The sequence below is a fragment of the Prunus avium genome, chromosome 1, assembly GCF_965620075.1.
Source record: "Prunus avium chromosome 1, drPruAviu1.hap1.1, whole genome shotgun sequence".
In the NCBI taxonomy this organism is placed as follows: domain Eukaryota; kingdom Viridiplantae; phylum Streptophyta; class Magnoliopsida; order Rosales; family Rosaceae; genus Prunus; species Prunus avium.
In genome coordinates, this window is record NC_142284.1 from 35,978,354 (window position 1) to 35,997,991 (window position 19,638).

Consider the following 19,638-nt stretch of genomic DNA (forward strand, 5'->3'; position numbering starts at 1 on the left):
GCATTCATATCATACATGAAAAATTGTTTTATGTAAAAACATTGACTAAGTATGAAAAATGGGTTTTCGGAATAATAATTTTCTGAAGATAATTTTTGGCAGCTTTTATTCCTCACACATCAAATAAGAAAACTTGATTTTATGGGATTTTAGTATGAAGTATATATTGACTTAATGAGCCATCATTTTTAGCCTAAATCATATTTTGCACTAAAACCGATTTTTCATATTTTGATTTGGTGGGAATTTGATTTTCTAGTATTTTTATTTGAATCCAAATTTGGGGTACTTCCTTATTTACATTGTAAACTTAAGTAAATGGAGTAATCTATATATACAAAGCAAAAGGCAGAGAATGGTGAAACATTCAAAATACCAGAAAATACCCTTGGTTAATGCAAACATTAAAAATTGAAATTATAAATTAAATGAGGATAATATGGTAAATTCACACCTTTTCATATTAAAAAAATTTAAAATTAAAAGAAAAATCAGATAATGGATCCTATTTTTATAGAACACAATCATCCATTATCTTTTTTTATTCTAAAATAAATTTAAAACTTTTTAAAAAAGCCTCTCGCAAGCGCAGAAGCGTGTGCGGAGAGGCTAGTATAAAAATAAATAAAAGTAAAATGACAAAGATATTTACTTAGACATTGAAAGTGAAAATAAGGATTTTATATTTTTTTTCTTAAAAAACCACACTGGGCTACCTTAGTGTGGTTCCGCCCTTGCCTAGCTCTGCTTTAAGCCCATGCATCATCCAGGAATCATCACTAACATGACATCGCAACATCAAGTTCATACGTAAGACAAGATAATTTGTCTGATGTATTATTATTATATACATCATAAAAACCATCAATTTCATACATAACAAGATTCATTCACGTAGCAAATATATAATTATAATATATTAGCATGTGATGGCTACTTTTTGCCTCCTTTCTTCTTGGGTTTCTTGTAATGCTTGCCCTTTTTCTTCCCCTTGTTTCCAGTTTCATTACTGCCAGAAGCCACAGCATCTGCTTGCTTAGACTTTGGATTTGACTCTTTGGATATCCGACTTTCCTCATCTGTATTGTGGCTGTCTCTGCCCCCAACGGCATCATCACTCTTATCAGATACAGCACCAGTCTCAAAAGGTTCCACCACACCATAGTTGGATGGCAGGATCTCAGAACTCTTCCCTTCCTCATAATTGGAATTGGTTGCATGAAGCACACGACTGCAAGAATTATTACCTCCTGCTTCAACAGATGTAGCTTGGGAAACTTGTAGGACAGGTGGCTGTTTAGGAAACAATTTTCTCTGTATGTAATCCCTGGAATGGTTGGCCTTCATGTCAACAAAGATGACATCTGAACATAAGAACCTTGAACAATCGGACCCGAAACTTGCAATTACCAAAGTATTACCTATCTTTTGAAAAGCTGCAGCTAGCAGCCTCGTATTTATATTAAGAGATTTGTGTCTCCTCCCACTCTTAAGGGCGCCATAAAATTCCCATGGCAGCTGCTCAGTGATATAGTCCCTTCCCAGCAAATCATAGAGTTCATCTAGACCCATGCCAAAATTTAAATAAACCAAGCATAACACGACAACAAATCTCAACATGAGTTGAGAATAATTGTTCTTCCAATTTGAGTCGGTCTTTTTAATCCATTCAACCATGTCCTCCTTATTAAAAATACACCCCTTAACCACATAAATCACAAAATGAAGGATGTCAATTAAAGATCGTTGCACATCACCGCCAACTATGGAACTTACGTTGGTATCTTCTTCTTGGTATATGAGCCACTCAACAAAGCAAGAACTTGTAGTGATAGCATAACCTTGAAAGCAAGTTGCCCAAATCAGAAGGCGCTCTACAAGGTACAAAAAGCAACCAGGTGATATGTAATCACGAACCACCCTCCAGTTCGCATAATAAGTATCAACTAAAGCTCCATACAACTTCAACATTATAGACACCTCTCTCGGTTCTTCACTGGTGTTTCCAGGGACAATATTTCCACATAGTTTCTCAATGAAAGCCTTCCATGGCTGGTGGCAGTCCAGTTTTACCACAAGCTTCTCGTATAGTTCACTATTATTCAGCTTACTGGACCCGAGAATAACCATTGCAAGCCTTCCAATCTGCCCAAAAGACAGCACCTTCTTCGAGCTGGTATACTCAACTATTACTTGTTTCAGCGCATTCTTTAAAGCATCAGTTCTTCTAAGAGCAATCATATTCTCCCTCAATGAATTCCTCCAATCCGAAGGAAATATATTCGCAACAACAGTATCAGTAGAAAACTTTACACATTTCTGCAATCTCTCGGAATCTTGATTCCTTAGCTTCAAACATTTTGATTGCAAAAGATATTCTGAGATCTCACAAATATGGGTAAGACACCTGCTTTGGCAGAACACTGCATCATCAGCATTTTTTATTGGAAACTTGTAAAGATTTTCAAGCTTCTCCAAAACTTTCACGCCAACAGAGAGCATTTCTGAACTCCAATAAATACGAGCAGCTGAGACAAGCTGGTGAACACTAATGGAGACCAACTTCCCGTGATTTCTAAAATGTCTTTTGTCCAGACCTCGAACCCAATCAGCATCAGATATGAGTAAGACATAGACTGGAGTAAGATTATGATACAACCTCCACACTCCTAAGTAATCCAAACAAAGCTCTCCGTACCTTCTGTAATCATTAGCATCTTGGTTTTCAAGGCATCCGAGATATTCAATTATGAAAGCAATTTTATCCTTCCAAAAAATCCAGAAATATATCAGTGAATCTATAGATACCTGATTTTCAGATATTTTTCCTTCTGAACGCATTATCAGATCCCCATCAACCAAATCCTTTTCCCACACATACTTATTGGCGCTTGAAGAAATATGAGCATCCAATATTTTTCGAGCAGATAATAATTCACCTCTAGTACTCTTATGCCTCTGACAAACATTCATATAATTTTTTATCAAGGCCAAGTTACTCTGCTCATTTAACAAAATGTCAACCTCAGTGCAAACAAGCTCATAAAAGCTTTCTGTTTCATTCTTAGCAAATGACTTGGCTTTTGATAAAAGCTCCTCCTTATGTGAAAACTGTTGTATGGGCCAGCCCTTTCTGCCATGTGACCAAAGAGAGTTTGCAAGCACATAGAATAGAATGTGTAATGATGCTTCTCTGAACTTGCCTGCCTTTCCAAGGAAACCAGCTTCGAGTAGAATATCGCCTTTCAGCTTCGCAATGTCCGCAGCTTCAAGATAGTTTCCAAATTCTTCTTCCAACAAAAGAAGCTCATCAAGGAGACCCAACTTCTTCAAAAAGTTCCGCATCAAAATAATCGAATGAAACGCTTTAACAAAGTTCATCATGGATCTGTTATCTTTCAACTCATAATAGTGGGATGCGCAGCTCTCCAGATATTCTTGTTCAATTTTATCTATTCCTTCACCTCTTCTGGCAACAACGCCATCCTCTATTGCATGCTGTTTCCAATACTTGATGTATTGCAAACCCATTTGAAACAGTTTTCCTTTGGAACAAACAGTGAGACACTCGAAGAAATAATTGCCCCTAGCATACACATCCGCAGCATCTTTATAGCATCCGGCTAGAGAAAAACATTCCCCAGCTCTTTCCAGATCAGGTACGCCACATTTATCCAAATAAATCCTAGCTGTACCAATAAAGTCCAGAGGTTTCAACATTAAGTGGAAGTACATAACATTACAGGCAGGGGTGCAAGATTGTAAATGATGGTGAAATAAAACCTTGTACTTGAAACAAGAAATACGGGCTAAAGATAACATATGTTAAATAGTCATACCTGCTCTTTCATATTCGCCCAAATCAGAAAAGCATCTCGCAGCGGAATCTGCCTTGCCTATAGCATCAAATATTTCAGCAGCTTCCCTAAGAATGGAATTGGCCTCTTCAGGATTTGAAGTTCGCATACGGTCAGCGATAGCTTTAAGCCCGGCAGCTTTGGACCTTCTTTCCCAATACGTATCACCACCTCTCTCAAAGCACATTGTGGCCATTTCATAGTTATGTTCATGATATAGCTGCGAGTAACAGCATGATGCTTGTAATTAAAAAAAGGATTATAATGATGATGACAATAAGAACAATATGAATTAAGCCTTCAATTGTTTATCGCTCCTTTTCATGATCACTATTCATCTTAATTATTGTTACAAGGAGAAAATTATGCAAACCTTAATTCCCCGTGATTTCCACTCCTCTGGACTGCTTGCAACTTGCATTGCCTGTGCAAGTGAATCATCCAGTTGCCTAACTTGTACAAGACATTTCTTCTTCCAATAGTCAAACATCGGTTTGGAGAGCTCTTCTACATTCTCACAAACCCACAATCTCTGTCTCGTACGAGTAACAGCAACATATAATTGCTTCAATTCAGAGCATAGGATGTTGTGCCTAGCTTCATTGAAACTTGGAAAGCCCTTTGGTAATGTTGAGTCAAGTAAATCTCGTTCCTTCATGTAATCATATATGACCCTCCATTGGTTTTTCAGTGGTGATGAGCCAAAAAAGTTGTACAAGAGTACGTCCTATGAATGTTACCAAAAAAATAGAAATCAAAACTTAAAAAACATAGTAAATATTTAATATACAGTGCAGCAGCAGTAAACCATCATTTTCTAATGTGAAGCCGGTATCTAACTGGATTCCGTTGGGAAAACTAGCCACAAAAAATTTTGCAAGGGAAAAGGAGAAAATATCAGATCATGCTACTCTGATAATAGATTCTCTATGGCTTTAAAAAAAATACCTGGAACTCAAGGCCCTTGCACTCCACAATGGTGAGGACAAGAGCATGCTTCCCAACAAACATGGAAACATCTTTCCTGGCACCATCATCTCGCACCAAAATAACCTGCTCTGCACCGAAGCCAACTATATTTCCAGTAACAGTTGCACTATTTCCAAATATTTTTATGATTGCATTTTCATTTTCTCCAGATTCAAGCAAAACTGGAGCTTCCCCATAAATAAGACTGGTTTCAGGGTCTAAAACATCTATAGAGTGGGGAAAAAAACGATAAATCAGTTCAATAATGCTCTGTGATAACTTTAGTATACCAGCATGGGTACGGAAATTTTGAGTCAAATGAAACATTTTTGAAATTTGTCCCTTTTCTTTTCTTTCTTCAAGCTTATTGCTTCTTGATTCCAACACAAACTTCTTGTGGAACAAATGTCGTATATCTTGGAACCGAAAATCAATACCCCTTGCAATTGTTTGTGCTGTATCCCCAGAAAAAATAAAACCCTCATCAATATTGTTGATGCACATATGTTTAAAGAGAGCAATTTGACTCATTGTGAGATCTTGGACCTCATCAATATAAACAAAGTCCATTTGATCACCCCCATATTTTTCATGCCTGAGACGACGGTGAAGATCAATTACAAAATCAGCCATATCAAATTCACCATTTTCCATCTTCATTTTTTCATAAGCCTGAAATATATCGTATATTTCTTCTCTCTTTTGGTTGCTTAAATTGGAACCCCGGCCCTCGGACAATTGAACATAGTCGTCATGATTGAGTTTACCATCACCTGCTTCCATGGCTCCCAAACCACCTTTAATATGAGACATTATCTCTATAAAGACTCTTGAAGCATCGAGCTTCTTTGTTAACTGGATATTAAAATGGGGCCAATAAGATGAACTGAATCTCTCATACTTAACCTCCTTTGTCCTTATAAAGGTCTGTAAAGCAACTGATCTTGAACTTTGCAATTGACCGTGTGTAATTTTTGTTGCATCAAGGAATCTTTCAAAGTATGAGTTCCCCAGTGTTCCATCAAGCATCATCAAGAACTTATGGAATGTTATGACAAGAGGGTAAGAATTGGGAGGAATATCATGAAATGAATCCTTGATATCCTTGAATTGGGCTTCCTCCTCATCAAAATCAGCCATATCAATCAAACTCTTTTCAGTTGAATCACTTCCACCACATGCAAAACTGCGAATATACGAAAGTTAGCAACTTGTGGAACAAGAAAGAAAATTTCGCTTGAGCAACAGAAATAAAGATTCCTGATGTATCCTTCAAGAATAATATTGTATCATGATTCACAATAGAATACCCTGCAACCAAACAAAAGAAAATAAAAATGCAGTATCTTTTTGTTGAATAATCCAAGTACCTTTTTAAGTTTAAAACATGTTGCTTGATGGCAAAACACAGTTTAGGACTCACGGTCACAAAAAGCTGGTGTAGATTTCTTCCCTTAGTAGCTGAAGAACTCTGCTCAACCATGCTATTTTGACTACTAAGGCATCCTTGCATTGCCAATTGGTAACACTGTTCATTCTGAAACAATTTCATGGTTAAAACCGTGGTCTTCCCGGTTCCTGACCGTCCAACTATAAAGCTACTTTTACGATAAAGAATAATCTCCATTTCCTGGTCTGTGACTTCGAATGGAAGATCCAACTCTCTACCCTCACGGTCAGACAGCAAGTGGTTTACTACACCAGATGACAAGGAGTAAAATTTCATGAGCAACAAACTCTCGCTGACCTGTGAATTCTCAACATAACTTCTACCATCAGAATCATTATCACCAACTAAATCACTCCGGTTTTCAGTGATGCTAAGATCCTTGAATCGGACAATGTCCAAAGAGGGTGGCCAGCTCTTGGGAACTTCCAAATCACTGGTCACAAATGACAACGAAAAGTAAAAGTTACTTTAGAATTTCAAAACATGAAGAATTATTTGTATCTTTAGAATTTCAAAACACGAGAATGCAAAACAACATACCCCTCAAGACATTTTTCCTTGCACCGATTGATAAAATCATCTGTATATCTTTTCAAAATACTCTCTAGACGGTTTACCAATTTTGAAATATCCTCTAGAGGCAATAAGTCCCAAATCTTCAATATTTGAATGTATTTCACATCCTTTGCAATATCAGTTGTGCAAACAATGTATAGACCTTCAACCATATATTTCCTCAAGATTTGTGAATAGCTTCCACAAATTGTCCCTACATTTGGCTTCTTAGGTCTCCAACCAGTGGAAAGCTTCAGCAGAAGATTTAATACAGACTTCTTTAAACGGATTGACTTCAGCTTTTTGAATGACTTCAGAAAGTTATCACTGAAAAGTACCTAAAAGTAATGGATTGGGGGAAGAACAAAATTTGTAAAATGAAATATATAAAAACGCTTTGTATGTATCTGATAGAAAGTCCAATATCAGAACAAATATTGAAAAGTTTGAGAACAGGGATTTCTTGGAAATTAAGGCGAGAAAAAATCTACAGATTACCTTCCATCTAGAACTTCTAAAAAATATGCTGTCAGGATTAAGCAAATCATCAAATTGGCCGAATTCTTTCTTCACCTCTAATATGGCCCCGGCCAAATCCTTGTCTTCATCAGCATTCAAGAAGCATTGACGACGTTTGGCATCAAGGACCAAGGCATTCCAAACAGATTCCCTATCAGATAGAGTTCTTTCATTTCCCAGAATCCAAAGGCAATGCCTAAAGTCATTAGGGAAGAGTAGTTATTTTCACCAAACTTATCAACAATGATGCAAAAACATACAAGTTCACATAAAACCATACCTAGCCCTTGTAAGAGCGACATTAACTCTTTGCGGTTTTGATATGAAATCAATGGATTGATGAATAGTAGATCGTACAGTGGACACAATAATTATGTCATCTTCCCCACCCTGGAACCCATCAACCGTCTTCACCTTCACTGTAAAGCCATCAATCTTGTCATACCTCTGTCGAAGTTTGTCCTGAACTGCAACTACTTGAGCAGCATACGGTGATACCACCCCAATACTGAGTTTCTGTTTTGAAACAATCCATTCTGTACCAAAACATTTATGAAGAGAAAAATTATTACACAGATTTTAACATTTCTTACAGTTCAATCAACCTTACAAGCATATAAAATAAACCACATGGAAATCAAAATCATTGAAAATATTCAATTGAGAACATGAACATGACTCAGCAGCTAGACATATATGCATACCTTTGTACAGCTTCCGCAGTAATTTCAGAATAATAGCAACCTCGACCATATTCTTTCTACTACGTCCATCCTCATCCTTCTCCTCTCTTCCACCAATTACATTTATAAAAGAAAAGGGACCAAACATTGACCCTGGAAGATAGTGTTTCTCATGACTTCTTTTTTTAACATTTGGAGCGTCTAGGATCTGGTTGTTATAGAAATTTGAATTTGGGAACAAACTTATTGAGGGATGCATTCTGTATTGCATATTCAGAAGGTGTTTTGAGTGGCCCATTGAGCTCAACCTCTCAAACAAGCTTCTTGAAAAACCAGCCTCAACAGAAACCTATGGAAGAAAACAAGTTAGGTATAAGCGCAAAGGAAAGTGGAATGAAAAATTGCAATAAGAGAAACAAAGGATATATATAGACACATGTATGACCAAGTACTATCAACGTACATTGCTGTTCACCGTAGCTGGTAACTGACATTCATCACCAACAAGAACAGCATGCTTCACACCTGGAAGTTGCAGGGGTATTGTTGATTCACACTCTTTCAATTGTGCAGCTTCATCAATAACAACAATGGTCAGTGGCTCCATCGCCACTCTATGCAGCTTATACGAACTCGACGCAGTGCAAAAAATTAAGGAAGCCCTTTGAAAACAGAATTCCTTTAGAGATTCTCCATTCCTAAAATTTGGAAGGTCAAGTCCACTAAGAGAATGCTGTAGAGTACGTAATACTGAAAAGCATTCTTTTCTCTTCATGCACAGCAGAAATGAGTCATCTACAAATGACTCTGGCACATCTTCAACTTCTGAACAAGAGCAAAGGTGTTCCAATGCTTCAGAAACAAAGTCACCATCCAACAATAATGATTCAATGGAATCTAATAAGCCTATGAGCGAAATCATATTTTGGAAAGTATGTGCCAAAAAGTAATTTTTGGCTATATGGGTACAGAAGGTAGAAATGCAACGTCTTAGCGGTAATGCAGTAGAAACAAATCTATCTCTGAAAAATTCAACAAATGATTTACACTTCCCCTTGATAACTTGAGTGTCAGTTCTGCATTCTTTCTCTTTCATTTCACTAACACCATCATGTTCTTTCTCATTGCTCAACTCATTTTCCAAGAAAATATGGTAATGAGAAACACAATCTTCAAGAAAACCTATCATTGAAGCGAAGCAAATACTCCAACCAGTCACTGGCCCCAAGCACTCAACCAGCCTTTTGACACGGTAATTCAAATATATATCTTCAATGTGTGGACCAACTTTGAGTCGCTCCTTATTCCCAAATAGAAGAATTTCCCCCAAAGAATTGGACTTTGCTTCAGTTACCATCTTTAGAACACAAGAAGCAACTTCAGTTATTGCAACATTCGTTGGGGCACAAATTAGAGTCCTACAGTTCATCCGTAACAGAGTAAAAAGAAGCATCGCCGTGGTTTTAGTTTTTCCTGTCCCGGGTGCACCCCATATAAGTTGCACGGTAGACTTGGAATCCCAACGCAGCATTTCAAGGCAGGCCAAAACTGCCCCAGTTTGGGACTCATTCAATCCTGATGATGAACTCTCAACTAACCACTTATCCCGGATGTCATCATTCGTTTCAGAACAGAGATAATTGTTTTTCTGAGCCTGTTAGCAAGCATAAGATTTGCAATCACCCCAAAAAACAAATGTCAATTCTGAAGTATAATAACAGATATTCCCCCTCCCCACCCCCCCTCCTTTTTGAAAAAACCAATGGAATCATAACATATTTAGTTATGTCATGGGAATAAATTGATGGGAGAAAATATGTCATTGCATAACTGAGTGTCACAGATAAACACAGGAAGGAAACTTTGATCCAAAGATAAAAAGAAGGAAAAGAAAATGCCATTTTTCTTGTTAAACTTTAAAGATTATTATATTTAGTTATGAAAAGACATTTATATTTTGGTATGATCTATGATGTGTGGTGAGTATTACATTACATCTTGCATCATGTAATAGGTCTCATTTTAGTGAATGCAATGCGATACAAAACCTAAGGTCTTACCACAGAATCGGTGCACAAAACTTCCTTGATAATCTTCAGATTTCCGGACATGTGCAATGCTTTCAATATTCTGCTATTAGGAATTAAATTCACCAGGAAAACCAAAAATAGTGATGTATGAGTGATATCTTTGGATGCCTTGACTCTAAAATAAAGAGAAGTACTGTCAATGTCATCCTCGTCCTCATTTTCTGGGACATTTGTGACTGAAACAAAAGCCCAAGAGGACCTCCCTGTCCCTACCCTTTGTAAATCAGAAACCGTTTCGGGTTTGGCATCTGCTAAGACAAAAAGATCCCCGGGCAAAGTTTTGTATGGTTCCTTGCCACGATCATTGAACCTGTTTCTATTGAATTTCTAAAGAGTTGTATTTTGTATTATCAAATCATAATCTATTACAATTGTGCAGAGATGAATATAAAGGAGACAAACCCTCCTTGAAACCTTGTGGGGGGTTGTCTATCACGCATAGGATTGCGTCGTGGTGCTGCAAGTGTTGTCTCACACTCATTCAAATCTTCAGATACATCTTGAAGTTCACCTTGGTTGTCACCATCCTCATGCAGTGTCTCATCAGGCTGAGTGGCTTCATTGTTACTCTCAGTGAATGGTACACTGAGACTTTTATTTGTTGAAGCATAAGGAATGTTGAGCTCAATTCTTGGTAGAGGAAACAAATCCAAGACACACTCCCCTTGAATTGTGGTTTCAAGTAACTTGCTGTAAAAAGGATTAGTTTCATGGAATCGAACATCTTTAGACACAATCATTTTTCTCAGTTGGGGATTATAACACTTATATCCCTTTTGTGTTGATGAATAACCAAGAAAGATGCATTTAACAGCTCTAGGGTCCAATTTATCTCGATGATGAGGTTGGACATGAACAAAACAAATACAACCAAAGACTCTAAGATGTGAAATATCAACTTTTCTTCCTTTCATGACCTCTATGGGAGATTTAAAGCCCAAGACTCGGCTAGGTAGTCTATTAATGAGGTAAGCCGCTGCCATGACTCCTTGAGACCAAAATCTCTTTGGTACATTCATTTGTAGCATTAAAGCTCTAGTTTTTTCAAGTAAATCACGGTTTTTTCTTTCCGCTATGCCATTTTGTTGAGGAGTGCCAACACAACTTGTTTGATGCATGATGCCATGATTGCTCAAATATTGTGTCATGACATGGGACATATATTCGGTGCCATTGTCAGACCTTAAGGTTTGAATTTGAGAAGAGAAATGGTTTGTAACAAGATTATGAAAATCCTTAAACACTTCCATAACTTCGTTTTTAGACTTTAAAAGGTACAACCATGTGGCTCTAGAGAAATCATCCACAAAAATTACAAAATACTTAAAACCATCAAAAGATTCACTCGTTGGCCCCCATACATCCGAATGAACAAGTTCAAACATCTTACTAGCCCTGGATAAAGATGAGCTAAAAGGTAGTCTAGTGGCCTTAGACATATGGCAGGTTTCACATGAAATGGAATCCTTCCCTAGGTTTGGCAACAAGGTTGACAAAATAGGTTGCGAAGGATGAGCTAAACGTTGATGCCACAATTGGTTATCTTGAAGCGAGGTGGACTTGGCTTGAAAAACTCTGGGACTGCTCTTTGATATGTAATAGAGGCCATCTAGAAAAAACCCTTCACCAATCGTCTTCTTGGTGACACAATCCTGAAAAATGACATTGTGAGGAGAGAAGATGGCTAAACAATTCAAGTTATTGGTGATTTTTCCCACAGATAGCAGTTGAAATGGAAAGGAAGGAACATATAAGGCCACTGACTCAATTTTATCTGACATCAAATTAATTTTTCCCTTTCCCAAGACATCAGCACCCTCACCATTTGCAATTGAGACTTGAGAAGGTTTTGATAATTTTTCAAACTTATGAAACTTAGACACATGGTTGGTCATGTGATCTGTGGCACCCGAATCTACAACCCAAAAATCATGCAACATATTTACATTAAGAGCAGTTTTGAAAGCATTCATGACACCTTGCCTGTCTTGTTGAGGTATGTGTTCAGTGTCTGCCAGAAAACCAGCAAACTTGCCTAGCAACGCTGACGAGTTTCCATCTTCAATACTGGTTGTATGGTTACTTCCAGCCCCTCCATTTTTGCTTTGAAGATACGATGCAAACTCATTTATAAGTGCAGTTGGATTTGCTGTGAAGTTCTTGAGTGTATCAGATCCATTGAAGATGGAGACAGATGCATGGTTGGCTCTGTGTGTAGTACGATTCAGCCTTTGTGAGCCCTTGTTTTCTTTCATGAAATTAGGTTTTAATTCTGGGTGCAAAATCCAACATGTCTCCTTAACATGACCAGGGTAGTTACAGTGTTGGCACTTCAAGTTTGGATGCTTCCCTCTGTACTTCCTCTCGTTGGTTAGATAAGCCCTTGCTTCAGATACATTGGCCTTTGTACCAATGTTCATGACTTTTCTACGTACTTCTTCACGTTGAATAGTTGAACATACACTGGTGAAGGAAGGGAGTTCGGTGTTCATGAGTATGTGGCTTCGTAGGTCTTCATATTCTGAGTCAAGACTGGACAAGAGTTGAAATATCTTGTCTTCTTCAGCCCTCTTTAGTAACGTAGAAGCATCAGTTGTATGCGGGCGATATGTTTCCAGCTCATTCCACATGCTCTTCATGCTACCTAGAAGTTGTACAAAAGGCTTTCCTTCTTGTTGCAGGTTGGAGATGTCCTTCTTCAATTGGAAAACGCGTGCAGCATTGTTCTGACTGCTGTACATTTCCTTGACAGTCTCCCATAGCTTGGATGATGATTCAGAGTAACTGAATATTTCAGCTAGTTTACGTTCCATAGAATTTAGGAGCCACGACATAACCAGCTGATCTTTGCTAAGCCAGGATTCATAAGTTGATGAAGAAGCATCAGGGGCTTCGATGCTTCCATTTATGAATCCTAACTTGGACCTTCCTCCTAGAGCAAGAGATACTGCTCTCGACCAGGGCAAGTAGTTAAACTCATTCAACAAGACTGAGCTTAATCTTTGATTTGGATTTACATCCACCTCAGACAAATTCACGGATGAAGGAACTTGTGAACTTTCTGCTTCAGACCCAAAAGGATTATCTTCAGCCATTTTGAAGGTTGAAGGAGATCAGATAGAAGTAACGCAGAAGCAGATTATTTTCCCTGCTCTGATACCATATTGAATTTCTAAAGAGTTGTATTTTGTATTATCAAATCATAATCTATTACAATTGTGCAGAGATGAATATAAAGGAGACAAACCCTCCTACATGAGACTTAGGGAAGGTAAACGGCAGCCCCTTTAATTAAGAACAACCTTCTATACAAATAGTTCCTAAACACAAGAAAGAGAACTACATGGGGAACGGGAATACACAGACAAACAAAAAACGCTGGACAACTTCCAATACAATGCTGGCACGCTGGACAACTTCCAATAGTTTCTCCAGCAATCAACCTTGATATCATATACATTTTCCCCATAAGGGCCATAAGGATTGCATTCTTCACAACCAACAACTTCAGCAGATGGTGCTCTGTCAATGGTTTCCATACTTGAATGCACCTGTGCTCGAGTTTCTTCCAACAAAGGATATAAATAAGAAGAAAAGTAATGCTGAACCGAATCAAATGATTCAGGGATTTTTTGCACCTGAAACAGTACTAATAAAAGTTCAGACTAAGTCTGGCAAACCTGTAGATAACATTATTCATGAGAAAACGTTAACAAACTGGATGAAATAATACCTGCTCCTTGTAAAGATTTTCATTGAAAATGTCTTCAAGCGACCAAGAAAACACAATATCAGTGATACGGTCTGTTCTAGCTTCCATCATCTCCTCTCAGTTACTCTCTCTCTCTCTCTCTCTTCCCCCCAACAAAATACCTCCTACACTAGGCTTATACGCATTCAGTGTAAAGAAAGAAAAGCATATATGCTTTGGAACCCAGTTCACAAAAACCCACTTTAATCGAGATAAAAGGATGTTGGATATCTTAGCCACAAAGCTAGTATATATATATATATATGATCAGTGTCAATCACAAAAGAAAAAGAAACGAGGAAAAGAGAAGTCTAGGAATCTTGTAAAGTTGTAATAGAACGAGCACTGCCATCATGCCATGTGTTGAAGATCTTTTGAACTTGGTCCCCCCCACCCCCACCCCCCCACCATTTGACCTTAAAAAATAAGAAGAGCCTTCGTCATGACGTCATAGGATGACGTAGGGATCATCCATCATATTTGTTTTATAAAAAGTTATTCATAAATCTATATATATAAAGCAAAAGGTATAAAATGGTAAAGCATTCAAAATGGAGTGTAAGTTGGAAAATTAAGTATAAAGAAAACGAAATAATATAAAAGTGAAGTAAAAATGAAATTAATGTAGGGTAAGGATAGAATAGGAAAGAGAAAGAACAAAATTAATTAAAAAAAATATTAAAAAGCAAAAAGAAGTGTAAGTGAAGAAAAGGGGAGTGGGAAAATCATCTCCCAAAAAAAATTTAAAAGAATAATTAAAATTTACCCGCATAATTGCTTTATATTTTGGTTTATTTATCAATAAAAACTATCGCTTATTCTTAAAAAATCATTCAGATCGCGCATCCCCTATCTATTTTTTACATGTAACTTTGGATTGCAATTTTTTTGTCATCTTTTTTTTTTTAGTCATCTTATTTTTTGTCATCTTTCAATGCTAAAAGCACCCCAACCAAAAAAAAAAACTCAAACACAAGCTAATTCCTTCCTAAATGTCTACCAAAGTTGCTGAGGTTTGGTCTTCCAAAATTACAACTCAACTAGTTAGGAAATCATCCACGCAAATTTAAGAGTAGTTGTCGATTCGTACATGTGGGTCCTTTATTAATTTTGAGCACAGCATTAGCCTCATACTAGGAGGGTGGTAGTAGCCCACCTGCAAATCGTCACTTTAAATATGAATTCACCAACAACAATCGTTTTTGCAAAGGCTGCAATCAGATATTGTTCTGAACTGACTGCTCCATGACCTAGCTAGGTTTTACGCAACTACTACTATTTCTTCTGCCATATATACATATACATCATGATCATATGTATAGTTCTGCTTTGTAATAAGCTAGCTTTCGAAAAGAAACCCTTGACAATACATCTACGAAGAAAGGAACACTCAATTTTCTAGTTTTCAAAGGACCAAAACAATCATCATATATACTTTCGTACGTATTTTAATCATTATTTCAAAAACTATATATATAAATTAAAGTTAATTATATCGAATATCTTAAAATATATAGTATTATGTATGTCTGCTTACGACGCAGGCATGTTCTCTTCCTAGTGATCGGTCTACATGCATCACAACGTTCACAAAAAAATGAATAACCCATTAGATATAGGGATTACGTTTAAAATAAATAAAAACAAGATAAATATTATTGTATTTGAGAATTTGAATTCTCTTCTATATTTACTTTCACGTGTTTTCTTTTTCAAGAGTAATGCTAAACATACCACATTTGCATACCATCATGTGTACCACCTTTCTAATAGAGGTGGAACCCACCAATACAATGGAGTCCACTCAATTAGAGAGGTGATATATAAATGGAGGGTCGTTCTCCATTACGAAGTTGCATTATATGGATTAATTGCGAATTTCTATTTTTTATTGTGTGATCACAGGCTTCATTTCAACACTTCATTTCCTCTCCCCTAGTTCACTCTTCTCTCTCTCCTCTTTGTTTTTTATTCTTCCTTTTTGTTTTCCTTTTCTTCTCTCTCCTTTTTGTTTTCCTTTCCTTCTCTCTTCTCTCTTCTCTCTTCTCTCTTCTCTCTCTCTTTCCTTTTCTTTTTCTGCGTTTATCCCTTATCTCTCTCTCCTCTCTTTTTTTTTTTTTTAATCTTCTTCTTCCTCTTTATTCCTTATCTCTATTCTCTCTGATAGGTGTAACATCACTTAAGCTTTAAGTTTTAACTATTCATTTTAATGAGGTTTAACAATCCCCCTCACATAGTTAGGGCAGCTGGCATTAAAAAGACCGCAAATAGAGAGATTTTTTTTTTATTATAAAAAACAATAATATTTTATTGATAATAGGAAGAGAAACAAGTATAAAGCCACTATATGGGGCCAAATATGGATAAATCCTCTTCAGTGACCAAACATAACAACAAGTTAAATTGATATAAAGAGAATCATACATAACCCATAAAACTAATTAAAATCTTTGATTCAACAACCAAAATGACGCAACACTGAAGCACGAGAATAAGAGATGATAGGAATGCATTTCTATCGTAATTATCAAATCATAAACAATTATAGAATTCATTTTCAATTGGGATTTTAATATATTGTAATTATAGGATTTTAGTGTAATGGATTTCAGTAGGATTTGCAAATTTTACTAATGATTTTGAATTCTGATCGGTTCATAATTGTATATCATTTTGTACCCTTCTAGCTTATGATTTGGTTATGTTATTGAGTTAAACTTGTGCTTTTAATTCATTTTCTATTTGATAAGTCCATAATTTCATACACTTGCATGCCTTCTTTACTTAGTGATTTTGCTTAGTTTCTCTTTATTTTGAGTCACTTACCTATGTTTGTGTGTTTTGTAGGTTAAGATAGCAAGAGATAAAATTTGATGCAATCCATGCATGTTAAGGGCTGATTGGCATATGAGGAATATGAGCTTAAAGACAAACACATTTTGGCTACAACCCCTTTCCAGCCCAATTTCGTAGGTCAACTTCTTGGCCTTGGATCAGCATGCTATGGGGCTCGAATGAGGTGAAGATCTTCATGAAACTTGTTCCAATGGGTGTCTACTACAACATATCCAAATTTCAGCCCAATTGGACATTTGTGGAGTGCTCAGCCCGTCCAACACTGAACCATGCTGAGGAGGATTTGCAGCTTCCAGCTTTGAGCCTTGTCTCCTCCTTTAAGCCATGTGCCTCACCCATGCTGCAACTGACTTTGGATCCAACATAATGAGTGAAGTGGGGAGGCATTCCAGCTATGAAATTCTAAAGGATCAAGTTGGTACATGCTGGAGTTATTATAGAGAAAGCATGTGCATGCATGTAAAGCAAAGAAATGAAATGAAGTCAATTCCAGTCTCTGTTCGGCTGCCAACTTGCAAGGCCCAAAACGCACACTTCTACTGCTCCGATGGGAATACTTTCTTCATAGAAGTTGTTCCAATGGGTGTCTAGTATAACATATCCAAATTTGAGCACCATTGGATACGTTTTGAAACCTCTGGCCTTCCTACACCAAGACTGGTTCAGAAAACTCGTTTTTCAGCAACCAAAAGGCAACCACATGGGTTGGCAACCAAAAGGCAACCACATGGGTTGGCAGCAAAGGCAGCCACAACTGATCACCTTTGAACCCATGTGAAGATGCTTGAGGTGCAGCAAAAGATGAAGGATGGTGTGGGAATCCATCATGATGTTCCTCCCTCTTAGCCCTATAAATAGAGAAGCCTTCAAGCTTCAAATCACACCCCAAGGGGGGAGCTCTCAAACACTTCTCTAGAGCTCCCTTCCCTTCTCTCCCTCAAATTCTCTTAGTTTCCTTTCTAGTTTTCAATTGTTGTAATGAAATATTTGTGCTGAAATTCTCCTTAAGTTTTTCAAGTTCTACTTTACTTTTATTTGTAATGTACATTCTTTCTTAAGTATTCAAGTTTAATTAGTTTCCAAGTTTCAATTATGATTTTTGTTCTTATTCATTATGCTTATAAGTTAATATGCTAGTTTGAATGATTGATCACCATTTAGGCTTGCATGTTAGCTATCTTGGTTTGAATTAAGAGTAGACACCATGCTTTAATTCGAATTGAACTATGAATAGGAAGAGTATGTATGGACATTCGACAACAGGGATTAGATACATGCTTGGTTGTTTAAATTGTTCTTCTATGCTTAATGGGTTCCTAATGCTTAGTTTTAGGTTAGACAACAAATGATCAAATTAGGGAATTAGGAACACAAGGTTATGACCAAACACCATGGCTTAATCATACTTTAGCTAGAATCAATCCATTAATCTAATTGAACTTGGGAACTTATTTGCTTGAGTTATTTCTTGTTTTTTCTTGTTTAATTTATTTTCTTTTTTTCATTTCTATTTTGTGTAGGGGAAACAAATTGGATCATTCAATCACCAATCCTCGTGGGATCGACCTCGCACTTACATATGCTATACTACCAAACGGCTCGTGCACTTGCGAGTATCACAAGTTGAGGATGCAGTTGAAACCATTTTGGTGCAGCTGAATCGAAGCAACAAATTCACATAGGACTTTTTTGTATTCTCCAAAGAATCAAAAGATTTGCTATCTAGAAGATTTCATATGAAACAAAATCATGTAACATTGATTAATTATGCCACATGGATAAATAACCAAATAAGAAAAGAAAAAGGAACATTTAAAAAAAATAAAAAAAAGAGGAAATTTTTTTTTAAAAAAAAGAGAGGAAACAAAAATGATATGTTTTCATTGAGGGGTTTCCTCAGAAATTTGACAGTGAAATATGGAAATAGGCTTGAATATGGGAGCCCATCTTGTTTTCTGTTATTAATCAAGAACATTAATAAAGCTCACTGAACCAATGTCGATATCTTGGTTGGGGAATTATATCGAACACTTGGTGGGCATGATACCCCACTGTCTCATATACCCAGATCGCTCTCTTCATCTCCTTCCGTAGGAGGTTCACCTTTTTCTCTATGCTCCACAAAGTAATTCAATAATTATTCATATTTCTTATTGTTGTTTTCATTCAAGTAATGTAATCAATTTGGAAGGACCATCTCCCCCATCGTTCGTCTTTTGCACAAACGGGGGCTGTTCGTCATCTCGTTGGTTCCTTCCACCCCAACTCAGGGCGTTCGTTTCGCATTGGTCACCTCAATTGTTCAGAAACAAGGTTTTGACGGGGTTTGGCCATGGATTGCTGGGGAGTGGCAGCAACACAAAGGTTGCAAGGTCTCACATAAAAGAAAAACAGAGAAGAGATAGAAAGAAAATAGAAAAATAGAAAGAAGTGAGAATCAGGCATAAGAGGATGAGGTTTTTTATGGTGCTTGGTATTTATATCACTTACTCAAAAGTTTCACACAAAACATCATTTAATGAAATACTTCAAAATCAATAAGCTTTTGAATACCATCGGACTTGTATTCAGTACTTAAAAATCATAATTGAATACTACTGAATTTTTAAGCTTCAAAACAATTTATTTTAAAATCCTAATTGAATACCACCAAATATTTATTCATTATTTAAAAATCTTAATTGAATATCACTGGACAAAACTTCAAAATAATCAATTAAAATCCTAATTGAATACACCCTTCTGAGGAGCAATTCTCACGAAGATCATCAAGATCACGAGCAGCAATTGAACCAAACATATTAAAAAGGAAAATTACTTAGCCAAAAATTGAAGGCAAAATTCAGCAAAGAGGTAACACCGAAGCTTACCTGTGAACTTGTTGATACGAAATCACCAAAGGGAGAGG

At 36.8% G+C, this 19,638-nt stretch overlaps 1 protein-coding gene across 1 annotated transcript; it reads right to left on the reverse strand.

Annotated features, from left to right (window-relative positions):
- Nucleotides 1-762: 762 nt before the first annotated feature.
- LOC110764898 (uncharacterized) lies at nucleotides 763-14,094 on the reverse strand. The gene is made up of 13 exons (XM_088244027.1): nucleotides 13,857-14,094; nucleotides 13,549-13,761; nucleotides 10,094-10,435; nucleotides 8,497-9,687; nucleotides 8,055-8,382; nucleotides 7,631-7,886; nucleotides 7,330-7,546; nucleotides 6,817-7,169; nucleotides 6,197-6,709; nucleotides 4,806-6,012; nucleotides 4,231-4,584; nucleotides 3,840-4,077; nucleotides 763-3,689 (listed from the first exon to the last, which is right to left on the reverse strand). Exons 1-13 carry the CDS (start codon nucleotides 13,944-13,946, stop codon nucleotides 934-936), a joined length of 8,058 nt encoding a protein of 2,685 aa, XP_088100153.1. The 5' UTR covers nucleotides 13,947-14,094; the 3' UTR covers nucleotides 763-933.
- Between the last annotated feature and the right edge of the window lie 5,544 nt (nucleotides 14,095-19,638).

Bases quoted from the DNA above. Each gene is read 5' to 3' on its own strand.
- LOC110764898 (XM_088244027.1), bottom strand. From the start codon at position 13,946: ATGATGGAAGCTAGAACAGACCGTATCACTGATATTGTGTTTTCTTGG. The intron at 13,762-13,856 runs GTATTATTTCAT...GTACTGTTTCAG, and splicing joins AAAATCTTTACAAGGAGCAG to GTGCAAAAAATCCCTGAATC. The intron at 6,013-6,196 runs GTACTTGGATTA...GTATATTCGCAG, and splicing joins CATGTTTTAAACTTAAAAAG to TTTTGCATGTGGTGGAAGTG.